The 24208-nt window shown below is 66.2% G+C and overlaps 2 protein-coding genes across 4 annotated transcripts in view; one reads left to right on the forward strand and one right to left on the reverse strand.

Moving 5' to 3' along the window:
- Positions 1 to 558: 558 nt before the first annotated feature.
- On the forward strand, positions 559 to 20940 carry AATK (apoptosis associated tyrosine kinase). The gene is made up of 14 exons (XM_021534193.2): positions 559 to 682; positions 10077 to 10210; positions 11117 to 11258; positions 12062 to 12141; positions 12255 to 12373; positions 12851 to 12938; positions 13016 to 13149; positions 13767 to 13851; positions 14466 to 14587; positions 14713 to 14862; positions 14943 to 18021; positions 18140 to 18308; positions 18460 to 18687; positions 18838 to 20940. The coding sequence occupies exons 1-14, from the start codon at positions 598 to 600 to the stop codon at positions 18864 to 18866; spliced, it is 4644 nt and encodes a 1547-aa protein (XP_021389868.2). The 5' UTR covers positions 559 to 597; the 3' UTR covers positions 18867 to 20940.
- BAIAP2 (BAR/IMD domain containing adaptor protein 2) overlaps positions 20782 to 24208 on the reverse strand; it is a 38836-nt gene continuing 35409 nt past the window's right edge. For all 3 annotated transcript variants that reach the window (XM_021534104.2, XM_021534103.2, XM_021534101.2), the window contains one exon: positions 20782 to 22768. In XM_021534104.2, the coding sequence (XP_021389779.1) occupies positions 22699 to 22768 (70 nt within the window). In that variant the 3' untranslated portion in view covers positions 20782 to 22698. The remainder of the gene's footprint in view (positions 22769 to 24208) is intronic.

Raw genomic sequence — 24208 nt, forward strand, 5'->3', positions numbered from 1 at the left:
GGCCACAGGGGCAGAGCTGGGGTGTATGTGTGAAGGGGGCTGGCAGGGGGCAGAGGGGCTGGCTGGGGGCAGAGCTGCCCATCCCGTCCCTATTTCCCATCCCTGGTCGCGGGAAGCCGGCGGTGCCCGGGACGGGCCAGCGCCGGGGCGGTTCCGTACCTGGGGGATGCCAGCCCCGCTCCCGGGGGATCCCGTCCCCGCTCTGGGGGGTGGCAGCCCCTGCGTGGCCCCGGCCCTGCTCCGGGGGTCCCGGTCCCGCCCAAGGGTGGCAGCTGCCCCTCGGGGGTCCCGTCCTCGTCCGGGGGTCCCCCACGGCCCCCATCCATCCCGGCGGGACCGCGCGGGGGCGGCGGCGGCACATCCCGGGGGGGAGCACGCGGATCCCGGTGCGGTCCCGGGGCTGCGGCTCCGCCACCTGCCGCCCCCGCCCGCCCGGTCCCGCTGCTCGGCGGCGGCGCGGCCCCTCCCCGGGGCACGGGGCGCGGGGCCGCGGGGCCGCCATGGAGGAGGAGCCGCCGCCGCCGCCGCCGCCGCCGCCGTGCCCAGCGCGGGGCCAGCGGCAGCCGGCGGCCGTGGGGCTCCCGCCGCCGCCGCGCCATGGGCCGCTTCCCCGCCGCCGCCGCTGCCATGGCGGCCGCCTTCCTCAGCCCCAGCCTCGCCTTCAGCTCCCACTTCGACCCCGGTAAGTGCCGCAGCCCCGGGGCTGACAGACCCGCACCCCCTCCCGCGCTCCGAGCCTCCCCCGCTGCTCCGCCGTGCGCCCCGCTCAGCCCCGCACCGGCTGCCGCGCTGCCCTCCCGGTGCACCGGGAACGAGCATCCCCGCATCGCGCTGCACCGCGAGCAGAGCATCCCCTCACCCTCGTCACCGGGAATGTCACTGTACGGGCTGCCGGCTCTGACAGCGGGACCCGACCCGCTGTGGCGGTGTGGCACCCTGCGTGGTGCTGGGACACCCCGGTGTGGCGACGGGACACCCCGGTGTGGCGGGGGGACACCCCGGTGTGGCCGTGGGACATCCCGGTGTGGCGGTGGGACATCCCGGTGTGGCCGTGGGACATCCCGGTATGGCGGGGGGACATCCCGGTGTGGTGCTGGGACACCCCGGTGTGGCGGCGGGACACCCCGGTGTGACGGGGGGACACCCCGGTGTGGCGGCGGGACACCCCGGTGTGGCGGCGGGACACCCTGGTATGGCGGGGGGACATCCCGGTGTGGTGCTGGGACACCCCGGTGTGGCGGCGGGACACCCCGGTGTGGCGGTGCGGTGTGCTCGCTGCCGCAGCCGGGCGGCATTTTGTTCGGCGGGATGGAGCGCGGAGGAATCCCGGGGCTGCGCTGCCTCTGAAGGCATCTCCGGGATTGGAACGGAATAATAACAACAGGGAGGATGGTGATGGTGAGAGGGAGGAAGACGGAGCCGGGGCTGAGCCCCCGCCGCCTGAGACACGGGCCGGCCGCGGAGCCGGGGGCTGAGGGTCCCCGCTCGGGCTGGGGGAGCCGGCGGGGCTCGGTGCCGGGGCACGGCGGCGGCGTTTTGGGGCGCAGCCGTTATGTAAGCGCCGTGTTCCGGCCGCGGCGCAGCTGCAGGAAGATGCTGCAGCCGCGGAGCAGCGCGGGGCTGGCGACTGCGGTGCGCGTTTGGGGCTGCGGCCGCCGCAGCCGCCCCTCACCGCCGCCCCTCGTGTCCCTCCCGGTGCGGGGCGGGCACCGCGCGGGCACCGGGACCCCTCGTGGGAGCGTCCGGCGGGCCCGGCGGGCGCTCGGCTCCGGCCCTTTGTTTACCAGCCCGGGATAACGCGTGTCGGCTCCGGCAGCCGAGCGGCGGTGCCGCGGCTCCCGCCGCTCCCGGCGCCTCCTCCGGCACCGCGAAGGCGGCGGAACGCTGCCCGTGCCGGGCGCGGTGGTGCCGGAGGCTCCGGCTGTCGGTGCCGGGCTCCCGCATCCTTCTCCGCCACCTTCCCGGTCCCTCCTTCCTCCGCCGCTCCCGCTCCCCCGGCTGCGCACGGTCGGAATCCGTGGGGGGATTTGGAAATGAGCCGCACCAGGACTCGCCGAACGGGGACTTTGTCCCCAGCCGCTCGTTATTTGCTTCTGAAATCTCATTATTTACACCCAAAATGCGGCAGTGCCGGGACGGAGCCGTTTGCCCGGCTCAGCCCTTGAGGAGATTTTGCTTTGGCTTTTGGTGTGGCCCCGCTCCACGCGAATGCTGCCGGCCTGAGGCTTCTCAAGGCAGGTTTGGTTTCAAAACCCTTCATTTCTGTTTCCATCCCTGCTTGTGCTGCCAGGCCCAGGGCTCGGCGCTGCTGTGCAGCTGCCACCCACCAGCACCGGGAGAGGAATTAAAGGGGGGAACAAACCACATTCTGGATTTCATGGCTTTGTGGATTTGGTCCATGTGGCAGCAGCTCCTGCCTGTGTGGCAGCGTGGCTGCCTGTGCCAGCCTGGCTCCCTGGGGTGGCTTGTGCCAGTGAGGAGCTGGGGAAAGCAGTTTGCAGGGCATGTTGGCACCTCAGCTGGGACAGGACAGGAGAGGCCCAGGGGCTCTGGTGCTGCTGAGGGGAGCCTCTCCTCCTGGTTCTGCATCCCCTGGAAATGCACGGTTGGAAGTTGGGCCGTAGGTGGCCTGGTGGCATGGAACAGTGACAGCAGTGTCACCTGGGGTGGAGGTGGCACAGGGATGTGCCAGTGCAGCTGCCCGTGTTCCCGCCTCACCTGCTGGTTTGGGCTTGTCCCAACGTCTGTGTCAGGCTGTGCCAGGGATTCATTCCCTTGCAGGTGCCAGGGATTCATTCCCTTGCAGGTGCTGGGGGCTCTGGGGGCTCTGGGGGAGGGTCCCAGCCCCGCAGCCTCGTGGTTCCCTTCTCTCTTCACCCATTCCCAGGCCAGGCCTGGAGATGCTCCAGCACAGAGCACTGGAGCCACTAACGGGGCATGACCCAGTGCTGTGTGCCCCAACATGCACCCCACATCTCCTGGGCTTCCAGGGGGAAATGGGTGCCCACTCCCCGCTCTGGGAAGCCAAGGGCAGGGCAGGGCATCCCCCCAGCCCTGTGTTTTTGGGTCCACCTGGTACCTGCTGCCATCCAGTGCCCCAGTGACACTCAGTGACAACAGCGTGGCGAGTGTTGGTGCTCTGTGTCCAGTGCCTCCGCCTGCTCCTGGCACAAGGATGGAAAGGACTCGGGGCACCGTGGTGGCAAAGGGGCCATAGCAGGCAGAAGGACCCTGGCAACCCAAACCAGGGCCAGGCACACTCTGGCACTTACCAGGCCATACAGGGGGGAAGGTGCTGTTGGGACTGAACACACCTAGGGGATTTGGGGCAGGGCAGCGGGAGCTCCTCAGCTGGGAGGTGACAGTGGTGGCAGCACCATGCCTGGTGTCCTGTCTTGCCACGTGTTTCCCACTGGAGGATGGCACTCTGGACTGGAGGGCACCAGGAGCTGGGCACACTGGCAGGAGGTGACTCCCAGTGCCCACAGGGATGCCGGGGGCAGGCAGTGTGGGGTGGCATGTGGCAAACCCCCTGTCCTGGCACAGGGAATGACATTGGCACAGCACAACAGGGCAGCCAGGCCCCACCTGGCTCAGTGAGGGGACAGAGCCAGGATCCTCTTCCCTGAGGGTGCCACTTTGCTTCCCCCTCCTCCTCTCCCTCCCTCCTGCCCCACGCACACGGGCGGGTGTGTTCTGGAATGTTGACACCGATTCCTGTCAAAGCCAATTAGCAGAAATTAATATGGCGGGGTTGAAAGGGCCCCGCGCTGCCGGGGGCAGCGGGGCTGTGGCTCACGGGCTCCCTGCCCGGCACTCCCGACCCTGCTGGGACACCCTGTGCCAGGGCAGCCCGTGGCTCTGCCCTCCCTGGCACCGCGTCCTCCCAGCCGGAGCAGGGCTCCCGTGCCCCCCTTGCCGTGCGCCTCGAGCCGAGCCTTGGCACCCTGGTGACGTCAGGCAGCGATGGCACTGCCAGCGTGGTGCCGGGGGGGTTCAGCCAGGGGGTCCACACCCAGCAGGGATCTGTGTTTTGTGCTGAGTGTCTGTAGCCAGGCAGCATCCCGGGTTTTGCCTTGGTGTGACGTCACCTCCTCACCATCCCACTGCTGGGCTGGAAAATCCCAGGATTTGGGTCAGAGGGGCAGTTGGGCTGCTCTGGTGCCATGGCTGAGCCTGTTCCCACCCTGTGCTGCTGCACTGATCCGGCAAGTGAAGAGGTGCTGGGGCCCATGCCTGGCATGGTGGCATGGTGGCATGCAGGGGTGGTGGCATGGTGGCATGCAGGGGTGGTGGGATGCAGGGATTATGGTCCTGGCCATGCACTGCTGCCACTCCAGGGCTGGGCTTGGCTCCAGACTCTCCTGCCCCAGCAGGAGACCCCTCACACCCCCAGTGGGAATTTGCTCCCGGGGTGGGCTGAGACAGAGGGTCCCCACGGGGCCCAGCAGGGCCGGAGGGTGACAGGGACAGCTCCCAGGGAGGAGCTGCTTGTGCTGACTCAGCAGGCCCACGGGCATGAAAATCAATCTCCTGGGGGCATTAATCCCCCTGACAGCCCGGGAAGTGCCATCGGAGCACGGTGCAGCCGTCTCAGCGCCGCCACTGCCGTCGTTGCCATCGGCCAAGCTCTGAGAGCCGGCCCAGCCCTGATGACCGGGGACACTGAGGGGACACGGAGCATCCTGGCATGCTCCAGAGCTGGCACTGGGCTCGTGGTGGAGCCCAGGACTGGCCAAGGGACGGTGAGTATGTGGGGATCGTGGGTTTGGGAGGGCTGAGCACTGGAGGAATGGGAATTTCCCAGGATTTCCTGCAGAGCTGCTGTCCCACGGCCCAGACTGTTGGGGGGATCCCGATTCGCTCTCCTGCCCCTCTGCCAGCCGTGCCCATGTCCTCCCTGCAGCCTGGTGCCAGCAGCGGGGTTAATGCCGTTTGTTTTAATTACTGGAGTGAAGGAAAATTCCAGTGTGGGCAAACGCAGTAAGTGGAACAGCTCTGCCCTGGCTGGGCAGGGCATCCACCAGCTGCCAGGCTCCCGTCCCAGCTGTGCCAGGGTGTCCTCTGCCAGGCCACCATGTCAGCCACCACGGCTCTTCACCTTTGCAAAATACCTCCGTGGCTGTGTGCTGCTCACCCGTGCCCTGTGCCCACCCTCAGCCATCCCTGTGGCAAAGGAGGGATTTTCCAGTCGCCCTGGTCTCTGTGTTCCCGTGCCTGCAGGTGACTTGGGCACCAAGGGCTGACCCGAGGGTGGGCATGGGGCAGGGAGGTGCCAGGCACGCCACAGCTCCATGTCCTGAGCATCCTCGCTGCCGAGCCCCGCTCGAGGGCTGGGGCAGAGCCAGACCCCGAGCCCTGTGCCACGGGGCACCCCCAGCTGCTCGCCCCATGGCCTCGCCGTGCTCTGGAGCCAGAGCTGTCGTTTCGTAACGGCGCGGAGCATTTTGGATATAAATAGGCCGCGCTGCCACTCCCGCTGTTATGTAAACGCCGCTGGGCTCTGCCGGAGCCTCGGCGAGGCCGGTGCCATAGTGCCATGTGCCATGGTGCCATAGTGCCATGGTGCCATGTGCCATGGTGCCATAGTGCCATGGTGCCATGTGCCCGGCACTGCCCCCGGTGTGGCACAGCTGCCGGCGTGGTGCTGCCCTGGCACTGCCCCAGCACGGCCCCGGCACTGCCCCGGCACTGGGCACGGCCCCGGCACTGCCCGGCACTGGGCACGGCCCCGGCACGGCCCCAGCGCTGCCCTGGCACTGGGCACGGCCCTGGCACGGCGCTCCCGGGCTCCAGGAGGGATCCCTGCTGGATGCCCCCCGGAGCCCTCCCAGCCCCTCAGGACAGCGGGTTTGCCTGGGCACTGTGGGATTGGCTTCACAGCCCCCACTCAGCGCTCACTTGGAACACCTCGCACGAGAGTTCAGTTTAAATGATCAATCTGAGCTTGCTTTGAATGCCCTTTATAGTATTTTTTTAAAAATTATTGCAATATATTGTTAGAATCCTGATAATTTTATAATCTGGATAGACTATGTAATTATATAAAAAAATACAGTGTATGTAATTCCATGTATCATTCCATATATAATTCCATACACAATTCTAATATCCTATATATAATAATAATAATAATAATATATTATTACTATATATTATTATAATATAGAGTATTATTAGGATTACATTATAATAATTATATTATCATAATAACATTACTATTATTTTCTGTGGAAACAGAGGGAATTGTTGGCTCTTGGCTCTGCATCAGGGCGGGCTTTGATGGAGGAACTTGATTTTTTGTCCCTAATCAGGCTGACACGCGTGGTGTGTGCGCAGCAACGCCAGAGCCCGGCCTGTCCCTAGCACAGTCCTTGTTTTTATTTCATTGCTTCAGAAAATGATGGATGATTTTCTGTTATTTTCCACCTATTTATTTTTTTTGCTGCCGTTTCAGCCCGAGATGGCAAAACCAGAATTAAAGGGCAGAATCAATCCTTTTGGTGAAATACGCCACGTTAAAAGATACAGAAGGAGAAGGGATTAGCCAGGCGTGCCTGGAATTCACAATTCACTGATCTGTTAATCACCAGCGAGCTGCTCCAGTGGCTCTGGCTCTTCCTGGTGGGAAAAGGGCTCCAGCAATGGGGATCAAGGGTGCTGCTCCCTGCTCCTGCTTTTGCTGAGGGGATGCCTGGGTGCTGGAGCAGGCTCTGCCTACCACTGCCAGGGATGCCAGGATCCTGAGGGGAGGATGCTGTGGGTGCCAGCTCCGTGCCAGGCTCCTGGCTGGCACCGTGGCTGCTGCCAGCCCCGACCCCGCTCCTTGGCTGCTCCCGTGGCCCAGCTCGGGGCGGCCATCCGGTTCCTGCTGGTGCCTCAGTTTCCCCCGGAGCTGCACAGTCCCCAGGCCCGGCCCGTGCTCGCACCCCAGACGGCAGCGGGGGTTTGTGTGGGGGTGAGCAGAGCGTGTCCTGCGGGCTGTGAAACTGCTTCCCTGGAAGCTGCCCGTGGGCACAGGGATTAACGTGATGCCAGGGAGAGTGGATGGGGCTGGGAGCGAGCAGCCCGTGGCCAGAGGGGCTGAGGGATATGAGCGCTGGATCCTGCCCAAATCCCGTCCCAATCCCGCCCCAGTCCTGCCCTGCTCCCCGTCCAAATCGTGCCCAAATCCTGCCCCAATCCTGCCCCATTTCCTGCCCCAGTCTTGCATTGCTTCCTACCCGTATCTTGCCTTTTTCCCTGCCCAAATCCAACCTTTCCCAGCAGGATCTGGCATGTTTCCAGGCTGGAACCCGCGGTGGGCGGCGAGAGGGAAGGGGGGATGTATGGACCATGCTCCCAAGGCGCCAGAGCATCCATCCCCTCCCGAATGACCCTGCGAGCCCTCCCAGGGCAGCTGGGAATCACCAGTGGGGAAACTGAGGCACAGGCTGTCTTGCGGTAGGTCCTGCAGCTCGGGGCCCGGTGGGAGCGGGGCTCGGGGCGTGCCGTGCCCCGGGCCGGGAGCCCCGAGCTGCCGCCGGCTCTGCGGGAGCCCCGGCTCGGCCCTTCCGCACACGTCAGCCGCCGCCGGCCGGGCGGGCTCCGCCGGGATCGCCGGGCGGCCGCGGCATCGCCCCGCCGGCGGCGGAGGCAGCGGGGCCACGGCCGGCCCGGCGGCCCCGGGGACGTGAGTCAGCACCGGCGGCGGGAGGGACGGCCACGCTCCGGGCGGAGCGGCACGGGCACCGGCACCGCACCGGGACCGGCACCGGCACCGCACCGGGACACACCGGGACACGCCGGCCAGTGGCCGGGCTGGGGCCGCGACCTGCGCGGGGTGGGCGACGCAACAGGCGGGGACAGCGCGGCGGGGCTGCGCCTACCCGGCGGCTTCCGCGGGGTGGGAGGGCGACTGGTGCACCCCACTGCACCCCACTGCACCCAAATACATCCCACTGCACCCCATTGCACCCTGCTGCACCCCACTGCACCCAATACATCCCTCTGCACCCAAATACATCCCACTGCACCCCATTGCACCCTGCTGCACCCCACTGCACCCAAATACATCCCATTGCACCCTGCTGCACCCCACTGCACCCCACTGCACCCAAATACATCCCATTGCACCCCACTGCACCCTGCTGCACCCCACTGCACCCAAATACATCCCTCTGCACCCAAATACATCCCACTGCACCCCATTGCACCCTGCTGCACCCCACTGCACCCAAATACATCCCACTGCACCCCGCTGCACCCCACTGCACCCAAATACATCCCACTGCACCCCATTACACCCCGCTGAACCATCCGGCAAATCCCCTCTTCCCCCGTGTCCCGTCTGCTCCCGTTTGCCAGGGCTGGGTGCGAGGCAGGGGCAGGTGTCCCTGGAGCTGTGACCTGCCTGCGGCCACCAGCCCCACGGCCACAGCCCCCAGCAGCCCCCGCCGCGGGGCCGGCCGGGTGAGGATGGGCGGTCCCTGGCTCCGGGGCCGCTGGGTGGAGGAGATCCGAGCGACCCCGCGGTTCTGGGGGATGCACGGAGCGCCCGTTCTCAGCCTGACGCTGTGGAGAGGAAGGCCAGGGGAGGGCAAGGCTTCGGTGCTAGGGGAACCTCACTCCTGCTGGCAGAGTGGGAGGCAGAGCCTGGGAGTGCAGGGCAGGATGTGCTGGGGGCCCTGGTTTCTCTTGAGGGTCCTGGAGTACTTCAGAAGTGCCTTCAGGTACTTCAGGCTGCACTCAGCCAGCCCTGTGCCCCAGTGTCCCTTGTGTTCTGGTGCCTCCCATGTCCTGGTGCTCCCTGCACTCCAGCAGCTGCTGCTGCTGGTGTATCTGACCTGGTTTTGGGGTTATTTGGCATCTGAGATGATGCCACACTTCCCATCACTGTTGCTCTGGGTACAGGGAGAGAAGGTGCCAGTGGGTCATGGCAGCGGTGGTGCCCCTGCCCAGTCAGGGCTGGTCATGGCTCCCAGGTCTCTGGTTGTGCAGGTGGGGAAACTGAGGCAGGACCAGCTGGATCTCACTGGCCTGTTGTCTTCTTTGGGAACCTCCAGTTCCCGAGCTGAGGGGCAGCTCAGCTGACGGTCCCCTCGGACGGCTCCTGTCCCCGTGCTCTGCTCCCCGTTGCCATTCAAAGGCTCTTTTCAGTGAGTCATTTTCTCTTTTGCTGTCCCACTATCCAGGGAAAATGGTGACGTTGGCGGTACAAAGTGTGTTCACCATGGAAACCAGCTGGAAGGGGGGGCACGCCGCCCCCCGCTCCTCCCAGGTTCGGCTTTGCATCCCGAGCCTCAGAAGATGGCTCTGGAGCTCCCTCCGTGCTCCCTGGCACGGCTGGGCTGTGCCAAGGCCCACGGGGCTGCTCACCGCCGTGCCGTGAGCCAGGGCGCCCTGTGCCCACCCTGCGTGGTGCCGGGCAGCGCCCGGGGGCAGCGGGTGCTGCTGGTACCCACAGAGCAGCAGAACCTTCCCCATCTCTTGTGCCCTTCAGGTGCCAGTCTCAAGGACACAGAGGAGCCTGTGCTGGAGCTCCAGAGCAGGGCAGTGTGGCCAGGGCACAGGGACAAGGATGGTCTGTGGGCCACGTGCTGGAGACACGTGTGTGCCATGAGCATCCCTGGCACCGGTTTGGTGACCCAGGGAGGAACCACGGCACCGGCGGGGGTCTGTGCCAGGCTCATGGTTGAGCACGGGGCACCGGTCCCAGCCAGGCACCGCGGGGCTGTGGGGGTCTCCAGTGACCGGCTCCGCTGGCAGTGCCACGACCTTCCGGCTGCTCCCACCACAACAGCGCCGGTTGTTTGGGCAGGCTCCGGGCAGAATAGTAATGTGGCAGCTGCAGCTGGCAGCGGGGCCTGCTGGGGATGGGCAGCTGCGATGCGGCCACCTCCACTGCCACCGTGGCCACCGTGTGCCCTGCCACCCCACGGGATACTGCACAGCTGGAGTGGGGTGGCAGGTGCCGGGATTTGGGGTGTGCTGGTGCCCAGAGGATGCGGTGCCCAGCCAGTGCAGCCATGTTCCTTCCCCATGCCCTGTGACCCCTCCCTGGTGCCCCCAGCCCTGACCTCCTCGTGTCCCCACAGACGGCACCCCCCTTAGTGAGCTCTCCTGGTCCTCCTCGCTGGCTGTCGTGGCCGTTTCCTTCTCGGGGCTCTTCACCTTCATCTTCCTCATGTTGGCCTGTCTGTGCTGCAAGAAGGGGGACATTGGCTTCAAGGTGAGCAGAGGGGCTGGGGGTGTTCCCAGGCCATGGTGGGGGGTTCTTGCCAGGGACCCAGCTAGGGACCGAGGTGTCTGGAGGTTCCTGTGCAGAGTTCTCCGCCCCAGCGCCAGGGCTGGATGTGTCCTGGCTCAGGACAGCAGTGCTTGGAGGGAGGGGTTCAGCCCCCCGCTGCCTGCTGGGGCTGCGGGACTCAGCACACTGGGGGCTGGATGCTGGATCCCAGCTCCACAGAGCGTGGATCTGCGGGATTCAGGATCCTTGGGGTCGTATCCTGACCCATCCGTGCTCTGCGGGGCCAGGCCACGCCACGGTTAAGGGCCCGGTCCCACCCGCACGCCCCCGAGGGTGGGAGGCACCCTGACCTCACAGGCACAGAATGTGCCGAGAAAACGCTTTTTCCCTAATTGCTGAGATTTTTGTGGAGGCTTGTGGCGCCCGCGGCGGGAGGGGGTCAGGCTGGGGGGACACGCCGGGTGTTGTGCACCGTCCCACACCGCCGGAGCACCTCGCCGTGCCGGGGGGGACAGTGGCCCCCTGGTCCCCCGCGCTCGTATTTATGGGCGAGCGGGCGGGCCGGTGTCCGCGCAGGGCCCGCGGCGGCGCATGGCTCACGGTGCGGCGCTGGGGGTGTCGGCAGCGCCATGAGGCACAGCCTGGCACGGCGAGATGCTCACCGTTGCCTACCTGCTCGCCCGGGCGGCTTTTGGGAGCCGGGGGCTGCCGGGGTGGCACAGACAGGTAAGGGGTTGGCTGGTGGGGAGGGCGTGCCTTCCCCGTGTGCGGGCAGGGGGATTTCTGGACCCCCGTGAGCCTGTTGGGGCAGAGGGGTGTGTGGGGCACTACAGCCCATGGGGTCAGCTGTGTGTGCTCGGTGTGTCACCCTCCTGCACCCTGAACCAGGAGTTTGAGAACGCCGAGGGGGACGACTACGTGACAGAGCTGTCAGCCCAGGGCTCGCCTGCCCCCCAGCATGGCCCCGAGGTCTACGTCCTGCCCCTCACCAAGGTGTCCCTGCCCATGGCCAAGCAGCCGGGGCGCTCAGGTAAGCCAGGGTGGGGCAGGACCCCTGTGTGCTGAGGCTGGGGGTCTCATCACTTGGGCATGGGGTGATGTGGGGGTGCTGGGTCTCCCCTGCGGTGGAGGGACAGTTCCAGCAGAGCCCTGGCAAGGGACAGGCAGCCAAGGTCCCTGGGAAACACTGCAGGGTCCCCTGGTGTGAGGGTCTCCTGGCACTTGCGTGTGCCAGCCCAGGGGAGCAGCACCAGGGTGGGACAGGACACAGCCACCCTGAACGGTGACATCCACGAGTCCTGGTCCCATGTAAACAAGCCCCTGAGTGGGAGAGGAATGTGGGGGGTGCCTGGCTGTGCCCCCTCCTGCCCCGTGTCACTCCCTGCCCAAAGAATGGCCACAGTGGAGGGGGGAGAAAGGACCAACAATGGTCCCATTGCTGCCTGCCCTTGGCACGGGCTCCCGAGGGGCTGGACTGTGCCGGGGGGGCCGGGAAGGGGCTAAATGCCAGCGCTGTGCCGGGCTCAGCTCTGCACACCCTGCGGAGGAGAAGGGGCAGGGAGCCAGCTCTGCTGCCATCCCGCTTGGGGACACCGATACCCCACGTCCCCTGATCGTGGGAGGATGCCTGGAGATGAGGATGCCTGGCATGCAGGACTCCTGGGGATGGATGCTCCGGAGCATCCTGGGGTGGCAGAAGCCCTGGCACCAGGTGGCACGGTGAGGAGAGCAGGGCTTGGCTGGGACTGGTGGGGAACACAGGCAGATGGGCAGAGGGATGTGTGGGCAGAGGGACAGGGGGACATGCGGGCAGCTGGATGGGCTCTGTTACAGTGCAGCTCCTCAAGTCGGCAGACCTGGGGCGGCAGAGCCTGCTGTACCTGAAGGAGATCGGGCACGGCTGGTTCGGCAAGGTGAGTCCAGGGCCAGGAGCCCCTGGACCCCCCAGCCCGGTGGGATGCGGGGCCCCGGCTGTGCCAGGGGTTTTGGGGTGTGGATGGAGGGATGAGCCTGTCCCTCGCCCCAGGTGTTCCTGGGGGAGGTGAACTCGGGCATCAGCAGCACCCAGGTGGTGGTGAAGGAGCTGAAGGCAAGTGCCAGTGTGCAGGACCAGATGCAATTCCTGGAAGAAGCACAGCCCTACAGGTACCTCTGGGGTCACTCCACAGAGCTGGGAGCGGGGATGCTGTGGCATGGGGGCAGATTCACTCGGTGCCACCTTCAGCTGCCGGGCAGAGCCGTGGCTGCCCCTTGCTCTGGGGCAGCACAGTTCCATCCCTTCATCGTGGCAGGACCGGGGCTGTGAAGGGCCACTGGCCATGGGGCAGCAGTGAGGTCATGGGCAGAGCTGGACCAGGCAGGGGGGGCACGGGGCTGCTCCTGCCCCAGCACAGCTGAACAAATGTCCCTTTGTGACACATCCTGGGCGCTGGGACATGCTGGTACCCGCTCCTGGCAGCCCCTGTGGCAGCCCCGGTGCTGGCAGGACGATGGCTTCTGGGGGACTGCTGCCATCCCCCCAGCAGGAAGGGTCCCCAGGGGTCTGCCACTGCCCCTCCCGTGCCAGTCCCAGCACGGGCAGGGCCGTGGTGCACAAACGCCGCTGTTGCTGTGCCCACGCAGAGCCCTCCAGCACACCAACCTGCTGCAGTGCCTGGCCCAGTGCGCCGAGGTCACCCCGTACCTGCTGGTGATGGAGTTCTGCCCGCTGGTGAGTCCCTGTGCCCCGCTCCCCGCGGTGCCCCCGTGGGTGCTGGGCACGGAGGGTGACAGTGGCACTGCCCGCAGGGTGACCTGAAGGGGTACCTGCGGAGCTGCCGGGGGGCCGAGGCCATGACCCCGGACCTGCTGACCCTGCAGAGGATGGCGTGCGAGGTGGCCTGCGGCGTCCTGCACCTGCACAGGAACAACTACATCCACAGGTAGGCTGTCCTGCGTTCTGGGGGCAGCTGGGGAGCGATGCGGGGTCTGGATGGGGGCTTCCCAAGGTACCAGTGCTCCTGCCCCACCACTGCTCCTCCTGCCCAACAATATCCTGGTGCTGAGTGAGTTGCAGACAGAGACTCCAGCATCAGTGATTTTGTTGAGGAGGGGGCGCGCTGCCATCGGGGGCCACTGGAGTGTCCCCACCCGAGCCTGGCTCTGCAGGTGGGTCCCCACGAGGGTGCTCGAGCTGTGGGAGGGGGGCATGGGGCCATTAGGGCAGCTCAGCCTCGGTGGCCCCTGCTGCAGCAGCGGTCTTGCCTGTGCCCCGGCTGTATGACCCGCCCAGTGCCCGAGCAGCCACCCGGGAGCCCGGCCCCATGCCAGGGCTCACGTTGCCCGGGAACAGCCGCCTTCTGCTTGGCTCGGCGTGTGACGGATGGACGGACGGACAGGGCGCAGCTGGGGCATTCCTGCTGTGCAGAGAGCCGCGCTTTGGGCACGCCCGGAGCCGGGCGGGGAGCGGCCTCGCCGCCGCACAGCTGCCCCAGCCGGGTCCCCGGTGGGTGCCCCCCGAGCTCTCAGTGCCGGTGACAGCTCCGGGTTTGCTTGGCAGCGACCTGGCCCTGCGGAACTGCCTCCTCACCGCCGACCTCACCGTGAAGATTGGGGACTACGGGCTCTCACACTGCAAGTACAAAGTAAGGCTGGTTGGAGGGAGGAGGGGGCTGGGGCTGCGCGCTGCGATCCCGTGGTACCCCCACGTACACCCGCCCTGGCACGGACCCGGCTGACCCTACCCCCACCCTCACGCACACATCCCTCCTCACCAGCGGTGTCGGGGCACCCCTGCGTTTGCTGGGGTGCAGGGGGTTCGGACCACCCTGTGAGGGACCCTTAGGGCCACCTGGTGCACTCCGGCACCCACCCACCCAGTGGGGTGACACTGCCTGGGCTGGTCCAGATGTGCCCCTCTGCCAGTCACAGGACCCTGCAGGCAGCCTGGGGTTGCCCACCCGTCCATTTGTCTCTGTTGTGCTTCAGCTTGCCCACAACTCCTGCAGAGCTGGGATTGCTGAACTGGGGGTCAGAGGGGCTCGGGTGGGGGAGCAGAGGGGCAGAGAGGGGAAGGAGGGGAGGCAGCAAGGGACAGTAGGTGCCAGGAGCAGAGTAGGACAGGCCGGGGGCAGATATGGGGGAACAAGGGGCATGGGGGGCAGCGGTGGAGGGAGGGGGTGGCGGTGCCGCGGCGTGGCCGGTCCCTGACGCCATGGATTGACGTTCTCTTCTCGTACTGACCCTGCACACTTGGCAGGACGACTACTTCGTGACGGCCGACCAGCTGTGGGTGCCGCTGCGCTGGATCGCACCCGAACTCATCGATGAGGTGCACGGCAACCTGCTCGTGGTGGACCAGACCAAGGCCAGCAACGTCTGGTGAGCGGCTCTGGGGGGCACAGGGGGGTGCAGCCCCACGCGATGCATCGGGGTGGTTTTGGGGCCGACGGTCGGGGGCGGGGTGGGGGTCTCCCTGCACCCCCAGCATGGCACCATGCCCGCAGGTCGCTGGGCGTCACCATCTGGGAGCTGTTTGAGCTGGGCAGCCAGCCCTACGACCACTACTCTGACCGCCAAGTGCTGGCCTACGCCATCAAGGAGCAGCAGCTGAAGCTGCCCAAGCCCCAGCTGAAGCTGTCGCTGGCGGAGCGCTGGTGAGGAGCCCGAGCCTCCCCCTCCCCTGCCCCGCGGCACGGGCGGGGGCCGGGCTGACGCTGGCCGCTCCCCACGGCAGGTACGAGGTGATGCAGTTCTGCTGGCTGCAGCCCGAGCAGCGCCCCACGGCCGAGGAGGTGCACCTGCTGCTGTCCTACCTGTGCGCCAAGGGGGCCACGGAGGCCGAGGAGGACTTCGAGAAGCGCTGGAATTCCATGAAGCCCAACGGCAGCGCCAGCGGCAGCCACCACGGCCCCGAGCTCTCATCCTTCCCGCTGCTGGAGCAGTTCTCGGCCGACGGGTTCCCCTCAGACGGGGACGACATCCTCACCGTCATGGAGACCAGCCACGGCCTCAACTTTGAGTACAAGTGGGAGCACACAAAGACCGAGCACTTCCAGGCCCCCCTGGGGTCCCTGAGCCCCAGCAGCGCCGCCCGCTACCACGACCTCTACTACCCGGCCACGACGGCGGGGCTCAGCCTGGGGGTGTCCCCATCCTGCTACGAGTGCAAGGCATCTGGCTGCCCCGGGGTGCCGGCGCCCGGCGTGGTGCCCATCCTGGGCGCCCACAGCCCCTCGCTGGGCAGCGAGTACTACATCCGCATCGAGGGCCCCGGCGAGGGCAGCGCCGAGCTGGACTACGCCATGTGCGCCTACAGCCCGGCGGGCGAGCAGGGGGCCCTGCGGCCCCCGGCCTGCTGGAGAGCCCAGGGCGGCCGCAGCGGCGGCACCTACGACTCGGACTCGGGCAGCCCCACCGTGTCCCTGAGCATGGAGCCGCTGCTGGGCCACGCGCCCGCGGCCGAGGGCTCCTGGGAGTGCGCCGAGTACTACCCCTACCCCTGCCCCGGGCAGGAGCCGCGGGGCTACGAGCCGTCCCCCGGCCCCGGGGCCGAGGGGTACCTGCTGGAGGAGGAGGAGCCCCCCCAGCCGGGCGGCCAGGACTGGCCCGGCCCCGCCGCCTTCCAGCCCGGCGTCTTTGCCGACCCGCTGGGCGTCTCGCCGTCGGGGAACTGCGCCTACAGCCCGCCGGGGTACGGGGGGCCAGCGGGCCCGAGCGGGACCCCGCCGGACTGCGTGGCGCTGGAGCTGGGCGAGGACAGCCCCCCCAGCTCCCCCCACCCGGCCGGTGCCAGCCCCCCGCCTCAGCGCCACCCGTGGGCCTCCAACAGCTCCTCCAACAACAACATCGGCGGCGGCAGCCCCCGCGAGCCCCCGGCCGGCGACAGCTGGTGCTACCGCCGCATGATCACCTTCCGCGGGCTCATGGCCAAGCCGCTGGGCACGGTACCCCGCGGCCAGCCCCAGCTCGGGGGGTCCCCGCCGGGACACGACTTCCTCCGCCCGCGGCAGGATCAGCCCCCCGCCACGGCCGGCGGCTCCTCCTCCCCGTGCCGCTCGCCCTCCCCGCGGCGGCAGGCCTGGCACGGCCGTGACTCATCACCCTGCGGCCCCGCGCAGCCCGGCACGCTGGCGGAGAGCCCCGCCGCGCCCTGGGGCCCCGCCGCGGCCCCGCCACCTGCGCCGGGGGCCCCGCGCGATGCCCACCCCGAGGAGAGCTCGGCCGGGGCAAGCCCTGCCCGCAGCCCGCCGCCGCCCGCCGCCGCGGGGCCGGGGGAGGCCGCCCCCGCCATGGCTGGCACGGCCGCCCCGAGCCCCGGCCCCCCCGGCGAGCCCGGCGCGGACGGCGCCCAGCCCGCGGCGGAGCCCGCCGAGGCGCCCGCGGGGGCCGTGGCCGAGAGCGGCGCCTGTGCCGCCAGCGACGCCGACCGGACGCCGGACAAGACCTTCTCCAGCAGCAGCTTCCCCAGCGCGGACGAGGGCAGCGACGAGGACACGGCCGAGCTGACCTCCGGCGTCTTCACCGACTTCTCCGGGGAATACACGGAGCGGGCGGAGGCGGCCCCGGCGCTCAGGTCCCTGCAGAAGCAGGTGGGGACGCCGGACTCGCTGGAGTCGCTGGACATCCCCTCCACGGCCAGCTCCTGCGAGGTGCTCAGCCCCGGCGCCTTCGCGCCTGCCGGCCAGGCCCGGGCCCTCGACAGCGGCTACGACACGGAGAACAACGAGTCCCCCGAGTTCGTGCTGAAGGAGCCCCACGAGCCCCGGGAGCCCGAGGCCTTCGGCCAGCTGGGGAAGCCGCCCCCGGGGCTGCCGGGGGCCGAGGGCGAGGCGGCGGCCCCCGAAACGCGGCTGCCCAGCGCCGCGGGGCCCGAGCCGCCCGGCCTGGCCGAGAAGAGCCCCTACCGCGACTCGGCCTATTTCTCCGACTGCGACGCCGAGGCCGAGCGCGGCCACAAGGACGAGGGGGACAGCGATGGGTCCCGCACCCCGGAGGCAGAGGAGGGTCCCCGCTCCCCTTTGCAGGACACAGGGCGAGGAGAGGACCCGCTGCACCCGCCGGGGGCACCTGGCAGCCCGCCGGCAGCACCCGGCGTCGCGGTGGCGGTGCCCACGCCGGCGGAGGTGGCTTTGGAGGGGGACTGGGTGGGGATGGAGGCCGGGAGCGCACCGGAGCAGGCGCCCGGCACCGAGCAGAGCCCCGCTGGCACGGGGCTGGTGCCGGGCAGCCCCCCGCGCTCTGACACAGACACCTGTCCCCCGGGCTCTGTGACCCCCAAGACTTTCCTCTTGACCCCAGTGCCGGTGAGCCCTGGGGAGCCATCAGCTGTTGGAGGGACCTGCGTGCCCGACGGTGTCCCTGGACTTGGGGGGGCCACAGCGGGGGACAAGCAGACTGTGACCCCCGTTCTGGGGCTTGGGGAGCAGGGGCTGCTCCTGGAGGGGGCCGGGGCAGGCGATGCGCCGGGCGGGCCCAGCACGCTGCTCCCCGGGGGCGAATCGCCACCGGGGCTCTCCTCGGCCCCGGCTGCCCCCGAACGCCGTGAGGAGCCAGAGGAGGAGGAGGAGGACACGGAAGACAGCGACGAGTCAGATGAGGAGCTGCGCTGCTACAACATCCAGGAGCAGAGCGAGGAGAGTGAGGAGGAGCCGGCGGCTGTGCCCATCGTGGTGGCTGAGAGCCAGAGCGGCCGGAACCTGCGCAGCCTCCTCAAGATGCCCAGCCTGCTGTCCGAGTCCTTCTGCGAGGACCTGGAGCGCAAGAAAAAGGCCGTCTCCTTCTACGACGATGTGACCATCTACCTCTTCGACCAGGTGGGTGCCCTGGGGGACAGAGACAGGTACTGGGCACAGCTAAATGCCATTTTAGTGGTGGGAGCAATCTCCAGCCGACCCCCAGAGAGGTTCCTTCCTGCTGTTTCCCCATCCCCAGGAAAGCCCCACGCGGGAGCTGGCTGAGCAGAGCTTCCCAGAGCCCACCCTGCCTTCGGGGCAGCCTCCCTCGCCTTCGGGGCAGCCCCCTGCCAGTGGCAGTCCCCCCAGCCCCACGGACCGGCTTGGAGCCTCCGATGACTCTTCGGATGGCAACGCCTCAGAAGAGAGTAAGAGACCAGGAGCTCCTGGCACTGGTGATTGTGGGGTGGTGGGAGGGCGGCGGTTATGGGATGATGGGGAGGCAGTTATAGGGTGATGGGGTTAGAGGTTATGGTGGAACCCTCACAGTGGGCTCAGCCCTCTCCCTTTGTGTGCCAGGTGGTGGCTTCGAGTGGGACGACGACTTCCCACTGATGCCAGCGAAGCCGTCCCTGGCGGCCTCGCTGCCGGGGACGCCGGCGGAGCCCCCCGCGGCCGTGCCTGCCCTGGTGCCGGCACAGAAACAGGTGCTGCCCATCCAGTTCTCCCGGTTCACGGTGTCACCTGCCCCGGTGTCCCGGTTCTCCATCACCCACGTCTCCGACTCGGACATGGACTCCATAGGAGGTGAGTCCCTCTCGGGATGCTGTCCCTCCTGGGAATGGCCGTGTCCCAGTGCCATCCACACCGTGAGCCGTGGGACTCGCTGTCCCTGCGAAGGGCCGGGTGTCCCGCGGGGGTCTGGGACCCTCTCACGGCTCTCTCTGCTCGTTGCAGGCAGCAGCGAAGACGGTGACCGGGAGTGATCCCGCCGGGACACAGCCGGCATTGCCCTGGCACCGGGGCGGCGCAGGCCGGCGGGGCCGGCGCGGGGGCCGCCCGTGGGCTCCCAGCCCCCGCTCGGCAGTTTTTTAGGCAGATTTTATCGCAAGGAACTCGTTTGCTGCTTCGAGTGGGAGCGGGGCCGGCGTGGCCCCCGCGGGGCCAGGCGGTGGGTGACGGTGACACCGTGCGCGTGTGCGGGTGGCTGTGAGCGTGCGTGTAAAATAGACACTTATATATATATATATACATATATATATATAAATTATAGCGTTTCAAGGGTAGTGCCCTGACCTTGCTAACATTTGCAGAGTGTCCTCCCCAGTGAAGTTCCCCATTGGCTTCTTGCCCACATGTGCTTCCCGAGGCGGTTTGTCCCCACACCCCTTCTCCCCAGGCTGTCCCCGCCCTGTGCCCTGTGCTCAGTCTTGCACCTTGTGGCAGCTTGGCTGTCCCACAGTGGCCCCACAGCTGCCCCACGGCTGCCCCAGAGGCACTCCATGACATTCCTGACCGAGGGGCCACTGGCTGCTGCCACTCTGGATGTCACTCCCTGTGCCAGAGGTGCCACTGGCTACCCAGAGTGGTCCCCATGGCTTTGGAGCTCCCCTCCCTTGGTTTGCAGGGATCAGCCCCAGCTGGGGACCCTGAGGACTGCTGGGACCCTTGCCCATTGTAGCGGGGAGCAACACGTGGAGGGTTGGTTGTGGAGGGAGTATCCCCCACTGGGACCCACCAACCTGACTATTTTTGTATTTAAACAAAATTATTAAAAATCCCCAGCCCCAAACCCACCCCAAATCCAAAACTTGCTGTTGACTGAACCCACATTGATGCGATTTTAAGTTATTGCTGCCAAAGAGACTTATTGGGGAGGGGGGGGAGGGGGGGCGCGCTCGTGGTTCTTTGTTCTGTTTTGGTTTTGTTTGTTTGTTTGTTTGTTTGTTCCTTTGGTTTTTTGTTTTTGTTTTTTTAAAATTCATTCGAGGCTTAGGATAATTGTGCAATTCCAGCTTCCGGAAGGAAATAGAAGTAAGCGGAGCTGAGCGAAACCTTGAATTCAGGGCTGGTTCCTTTTGGGGTCTATAGACCAAACCCCGAGGTGAGAAATGTCCCCCCTGAGCCCCCCTGCCCCATCCTGGGGGAATGAGGGCACATGGGTGTGCCCGTGCAGGGACACTGCACAGACAGCACCCATGTGGGATGGGGCTGGTGCCAGGGGCTCTGCTCCATGCCACAGGATGGTCCCACCCTGGGCTGGACTCAGCTCTGGCACCAGAACTTGTGGGATGAGCCCGTCCCCATCCCAGCCTGGCACTGCCATGGGTCCCAGTGCCAGCAGAGGTGTCCCCATAGTCACCCACCCTTCTCCCACCCCTCCCGTGGCCAGCCCAGCCTGGAGCTGTATCCCAACTGGAGTGCCCTTGGTGCTCAGGAAGCTGTTGTGGGGGCCAGGGGCTGTTCTCCAGGTCACAGCCAGGACCCTGGTGGACCTCAACATCAGCCCCAGGGTGGCCATGCCACCCCATACCCCCACTGCTGGTTCCTCCCCCCTACTAAGCAATTAGTGCTTATTTAAGTGTTTTATTTAAGCCCCCACCTGGCCTGTAACCCCCCCACCCCAATTCTCCAAGCTTTTTGCTCTATCCTTTGTAACAGGGGCCCACCCCCTGCCTTGACCAGGGGTACAGCACCCAGGGTTTGCTCCCGGGATTCCCTTCCTGCAGCGCCCACCCTCCTACCCCCTGATCCCCTCTTCCCTGCACCCCCCAACACCACAGTGGGGGATTGCTCAGCCCCTGGCACCCAGGGGTGCTGGCCCAGCCCCCAGCGCACACCCTGGGTTTGGTCTATGGCGCCGCAGGTCCCGGCCCCGGAGGGCAGATGAGGACAGAGCTGTGGCTTGGGTAACTTTTTTAATAGAAAGGCTCTTCTTACATGGTCTATTTTCTCAATACGGGTCATAATTGCTGTATTTTTTATCAGTGCTGATTTCCATACATCTCCCAGCATGTGTGTCAAATCTCATCGGGCCAATAATAAAGTTTTTAAAATATCTTAAGCTGTTTGCTGCCCCGATCATTGCCCAGGACCCAGGATGGAGCCAGCTCGGGAGGGCCCCTGCCACGCTCCAGGGCCAGGCAGGAGCCTCTGGCCAGGGAAAACGCTGCAGGAGGGAGGGCTGGGGGAGGTTGAATTGCTCATAAATTACGTTTTCTCATGAAAAATTATTTCAGGTTACGTCTTACAGGTGCCACCGAGCCAGGAGGTGCAGCGAAGCCCCCGGGGGCTGGCTGGAGCCAGGGTGGCAGCTTGGGGGGCCCAGGGGACAGCTCCTGGCACGGGGATGGAAGAGGACACCGCAGTGGCTGAGGGGACCCCAGGCCTGTCCCCACCCCGGGCTGTGACCACCAGCCCTCTCCCACCCACTGCCCCACCCCCCTGCAGAGCCCTTTCCCTCACCCCTGCCCCGACTGGCCCCACACATCTGCTCCAGCCCTGGGAGAGGAAGAGGAGGCACAGGAGAGGAAGAGGAGGCACATCACGGAGCTGGGAACCCACATGCAGAGCTGGAGCCTGGGTGTCACAGAAGAAGCTGTTTTCCTGCAGTGGAGCTGGAAACCCAGCGGAGGGGACACAGGAGAGATGAGCCACAGTGTCCGACAGGGACCGAGCCCCCTGGGCTGGGGACACTCTGTGCCCTGCCCAGTCCCCAGCCAAGCAGCCGCTGCCCAGGCTGTGGGGTCCAGGACATGCTGCACCAGCGATCAGAAAGTGCAAAAGGAGAAACACAACGGGAAAAGCAAAAACTCTCGTTTCAAGCCCTCATCCATGGGAGACACAGTTCCTGCCTGGAAACCATCTTCTCCCTGGTTTTGGAGCAAGGATGTGACCCTGGTCACTCAGGAGCTGCGGGAAGGGCTGCGGGAGCCACCTTACTCGTGGGCACCCCCAGCAGTAAGCTTAGCAAGTGTGTATATATATATATATATATTTATATATATTTATCTATCTCTCTCTCTCATGCAGCCCTAGGAATAGAGGAAGAGCAAACAGCCAAGCAAGAGGTCCGGATGGGAGCTCCTGTCTGCAGGGAGCAGGGGCACCCCAAGGCTCACTCACACACTGCCCTCGCTTCCACCAGTGGTTTTTTCCTAGCTTATATTTTACAGCAGTACCGTAATTCCCTACAGTATCCCGAGCCCTGGCGCAGCAGGAGCTGTGGGACCGGAGCTGACCCCGTCCCAGCAGGGGCTGCAGTGCTGGCACCCACTGCCATGGCCCAGCCTGGAGCACGGGGTGGGCAGCTGGGGTCTGGTGGGACCTGGGAGCTGCCTGTGCCACCCACCATGGCTTGCCCGGGGTGTCCCGGTGTCCTGCCTGGCCTGGGGGTCCCTCCTGTCTGGGCAGGGAGAGCAGGGGGACTGTCCTCTCTGCCTTGCTGCCCCCCTGGAGCACTGTGAGCCCATGCAGAGCTGTTCTCCAGCTGAGCCCATTTCCCCACGCACAGCAAGCTGCTGCTGGGCCTGGGAGCCACCCCAGCTCTGGGACGTGCCGCTCTGACTCGGGGAAGTGCCACCACGCTCCTTAGCACAGGCAGAGGACAGGTGACATGGCAGAGCTGTGACCCCCTGCCACCGAGGGAGTCTAGAGAAGAGAGAACTAGGGCACTAGCTTGAGCCTTTGGCTTTCAAAGCAGCAGGATTAATAAATTCCGCCTAAAAATGGAGTCCTGGGAAGCTGGACATGCAGCAGCGAGGAGGATGAGGAGGAGGAGGAGGTGGCGAGTGCCACGCGGGCGCCAGCGCTCCTGGATCAGCTGATGAGAGGAGCCGAGCGGTCGTTTGTCACCGTTGGCTTCAGCTGGACGTTGGCAAAGGGGTTCCTGTGGAGGAAGAGGAAGGAAGAGTTAACGGTGTGGAGGCCCGGAGAGGACAGGGCACCGGCACAGCGAGCGGCGACTGGCGAGACCCGGGACGGCAGTGTTTGGGAAGGGCTTAAACTGGAAAAGCTCTGCCTTGCGGAGCCCCTGGCCCAGCTGCCCCACTCCTGGAGCTGCCCCACTCCTGGAGCTCTGTCCCACTCCTGGAGTTCTGTCCCACTCCTGGAGCTCTGTCCCACTCCTGGAGCTGCCCCACTCCTGGAGCTCTGTCCCACTCCTGGAGCTCTGTCCCACTCCTGGAGCTCTGCCCCACTCCTGGAGCTCTGTCCCACTCCTGGAGCTGCCCCACTCCTGGAGCTCTGCCCCCACTCCTGGAACTGCCCCACTCCTGGAGCTCTGCCCCCACTCCTGGAGCTCTGCCCCACTCCTGGAGCTCTGCCCCACTCCTGAAGCTCTGTCCCACTCCTGGAACTGCCCCACTCCTGGAGCTGCCCCACTCCTGGAGCTCTGCCCCACTCCTGGAGCTGCCCCACTCCTGGAGCTCTGCCCTCACTCCTGGAGCTGCCCCACTCCTGGAGCTCTGCCCCCACTCCTGGAACTGCCCCACTCCTGGAACTGCCCCACTCCTGGAACTGCCCCACTCCTGGAGCTCTGCCCCACTCCTGGAGCTCTGCCCCCACTCCTGGAGCTCTGCCTCCACTCCTGGAGCTCTGTCCCCACTCCTGGAGCTCTGCCCCCACTCCTGGAACTGCCCCACTCCTCAGCTGCTCTCCCAGCTACACCGTGGTGGGTCAGAGATGAGCCGAGCACAGCTGCAGGGGGATGTTCTCCTACCTCGCTCCCCTTCATCCTAAAGCTGGGGATGCCACTGGGGGCCAGGGCAGATGAAGCTGCTCCTGCCTCCTCCAAGGCTGGACTCCAGCAGTTCCCACAGATGGGAGCCCTGGAGCAGAGGTTTATGGCTTTGCCTCCTGGCCAAGGGCAGAGCTGGCAGCTCCCCGCAGAGCCCTTGTGCTGCCTTTGGGGAAGTTAATATCCAAGAGGAGGAGTGTGGGAGACTAAGGACATCTGGATGAGCTTGTCAGAGTCCAGAGCCCAGACAGGCTGACTTCGGGTTTCACCTACCTGGGGTGTCCCCAGCACCCTCCTGCTGCCATCATCACCTGGCCAGGACAGGGTGCAAGGACTGCCTAGGCACTGGGAGCATCCTTACCCCTTCTCCAGCAGGTCCCCTCTTGTCCTCTCCCAGCAGAGTTAATTCTTGGGAGGTTTGGGCAGCTCTGGGAGTCCCCCTGGCTGCCTGGGGAGCCATCAAACACCCCCTGTCCTCCCTGCAGCCTCCGTCTTGTCTGCCCACTGCTCCCAGCCCCCCAGGAGCCACACAATCCTTCTGTCCCCAGTGGGAGCAATGGCCACAGCCCCCCACACCAGGCCCCACAGCTG

Source organism: Lonchura striata, chromosome 19, assembly GCF_046129695.1.
Source record: "Lonchura striata isolate bLonStr1 chromosome 19, bLonStr1.mat, whole genome shotgun sequence".
NCBI classification, from domain to species: Eukaryota; Metazoa; Chordata; class Aves; order Passeriformes; family Estrildidae; genus Lonchura; species Lonchura striata.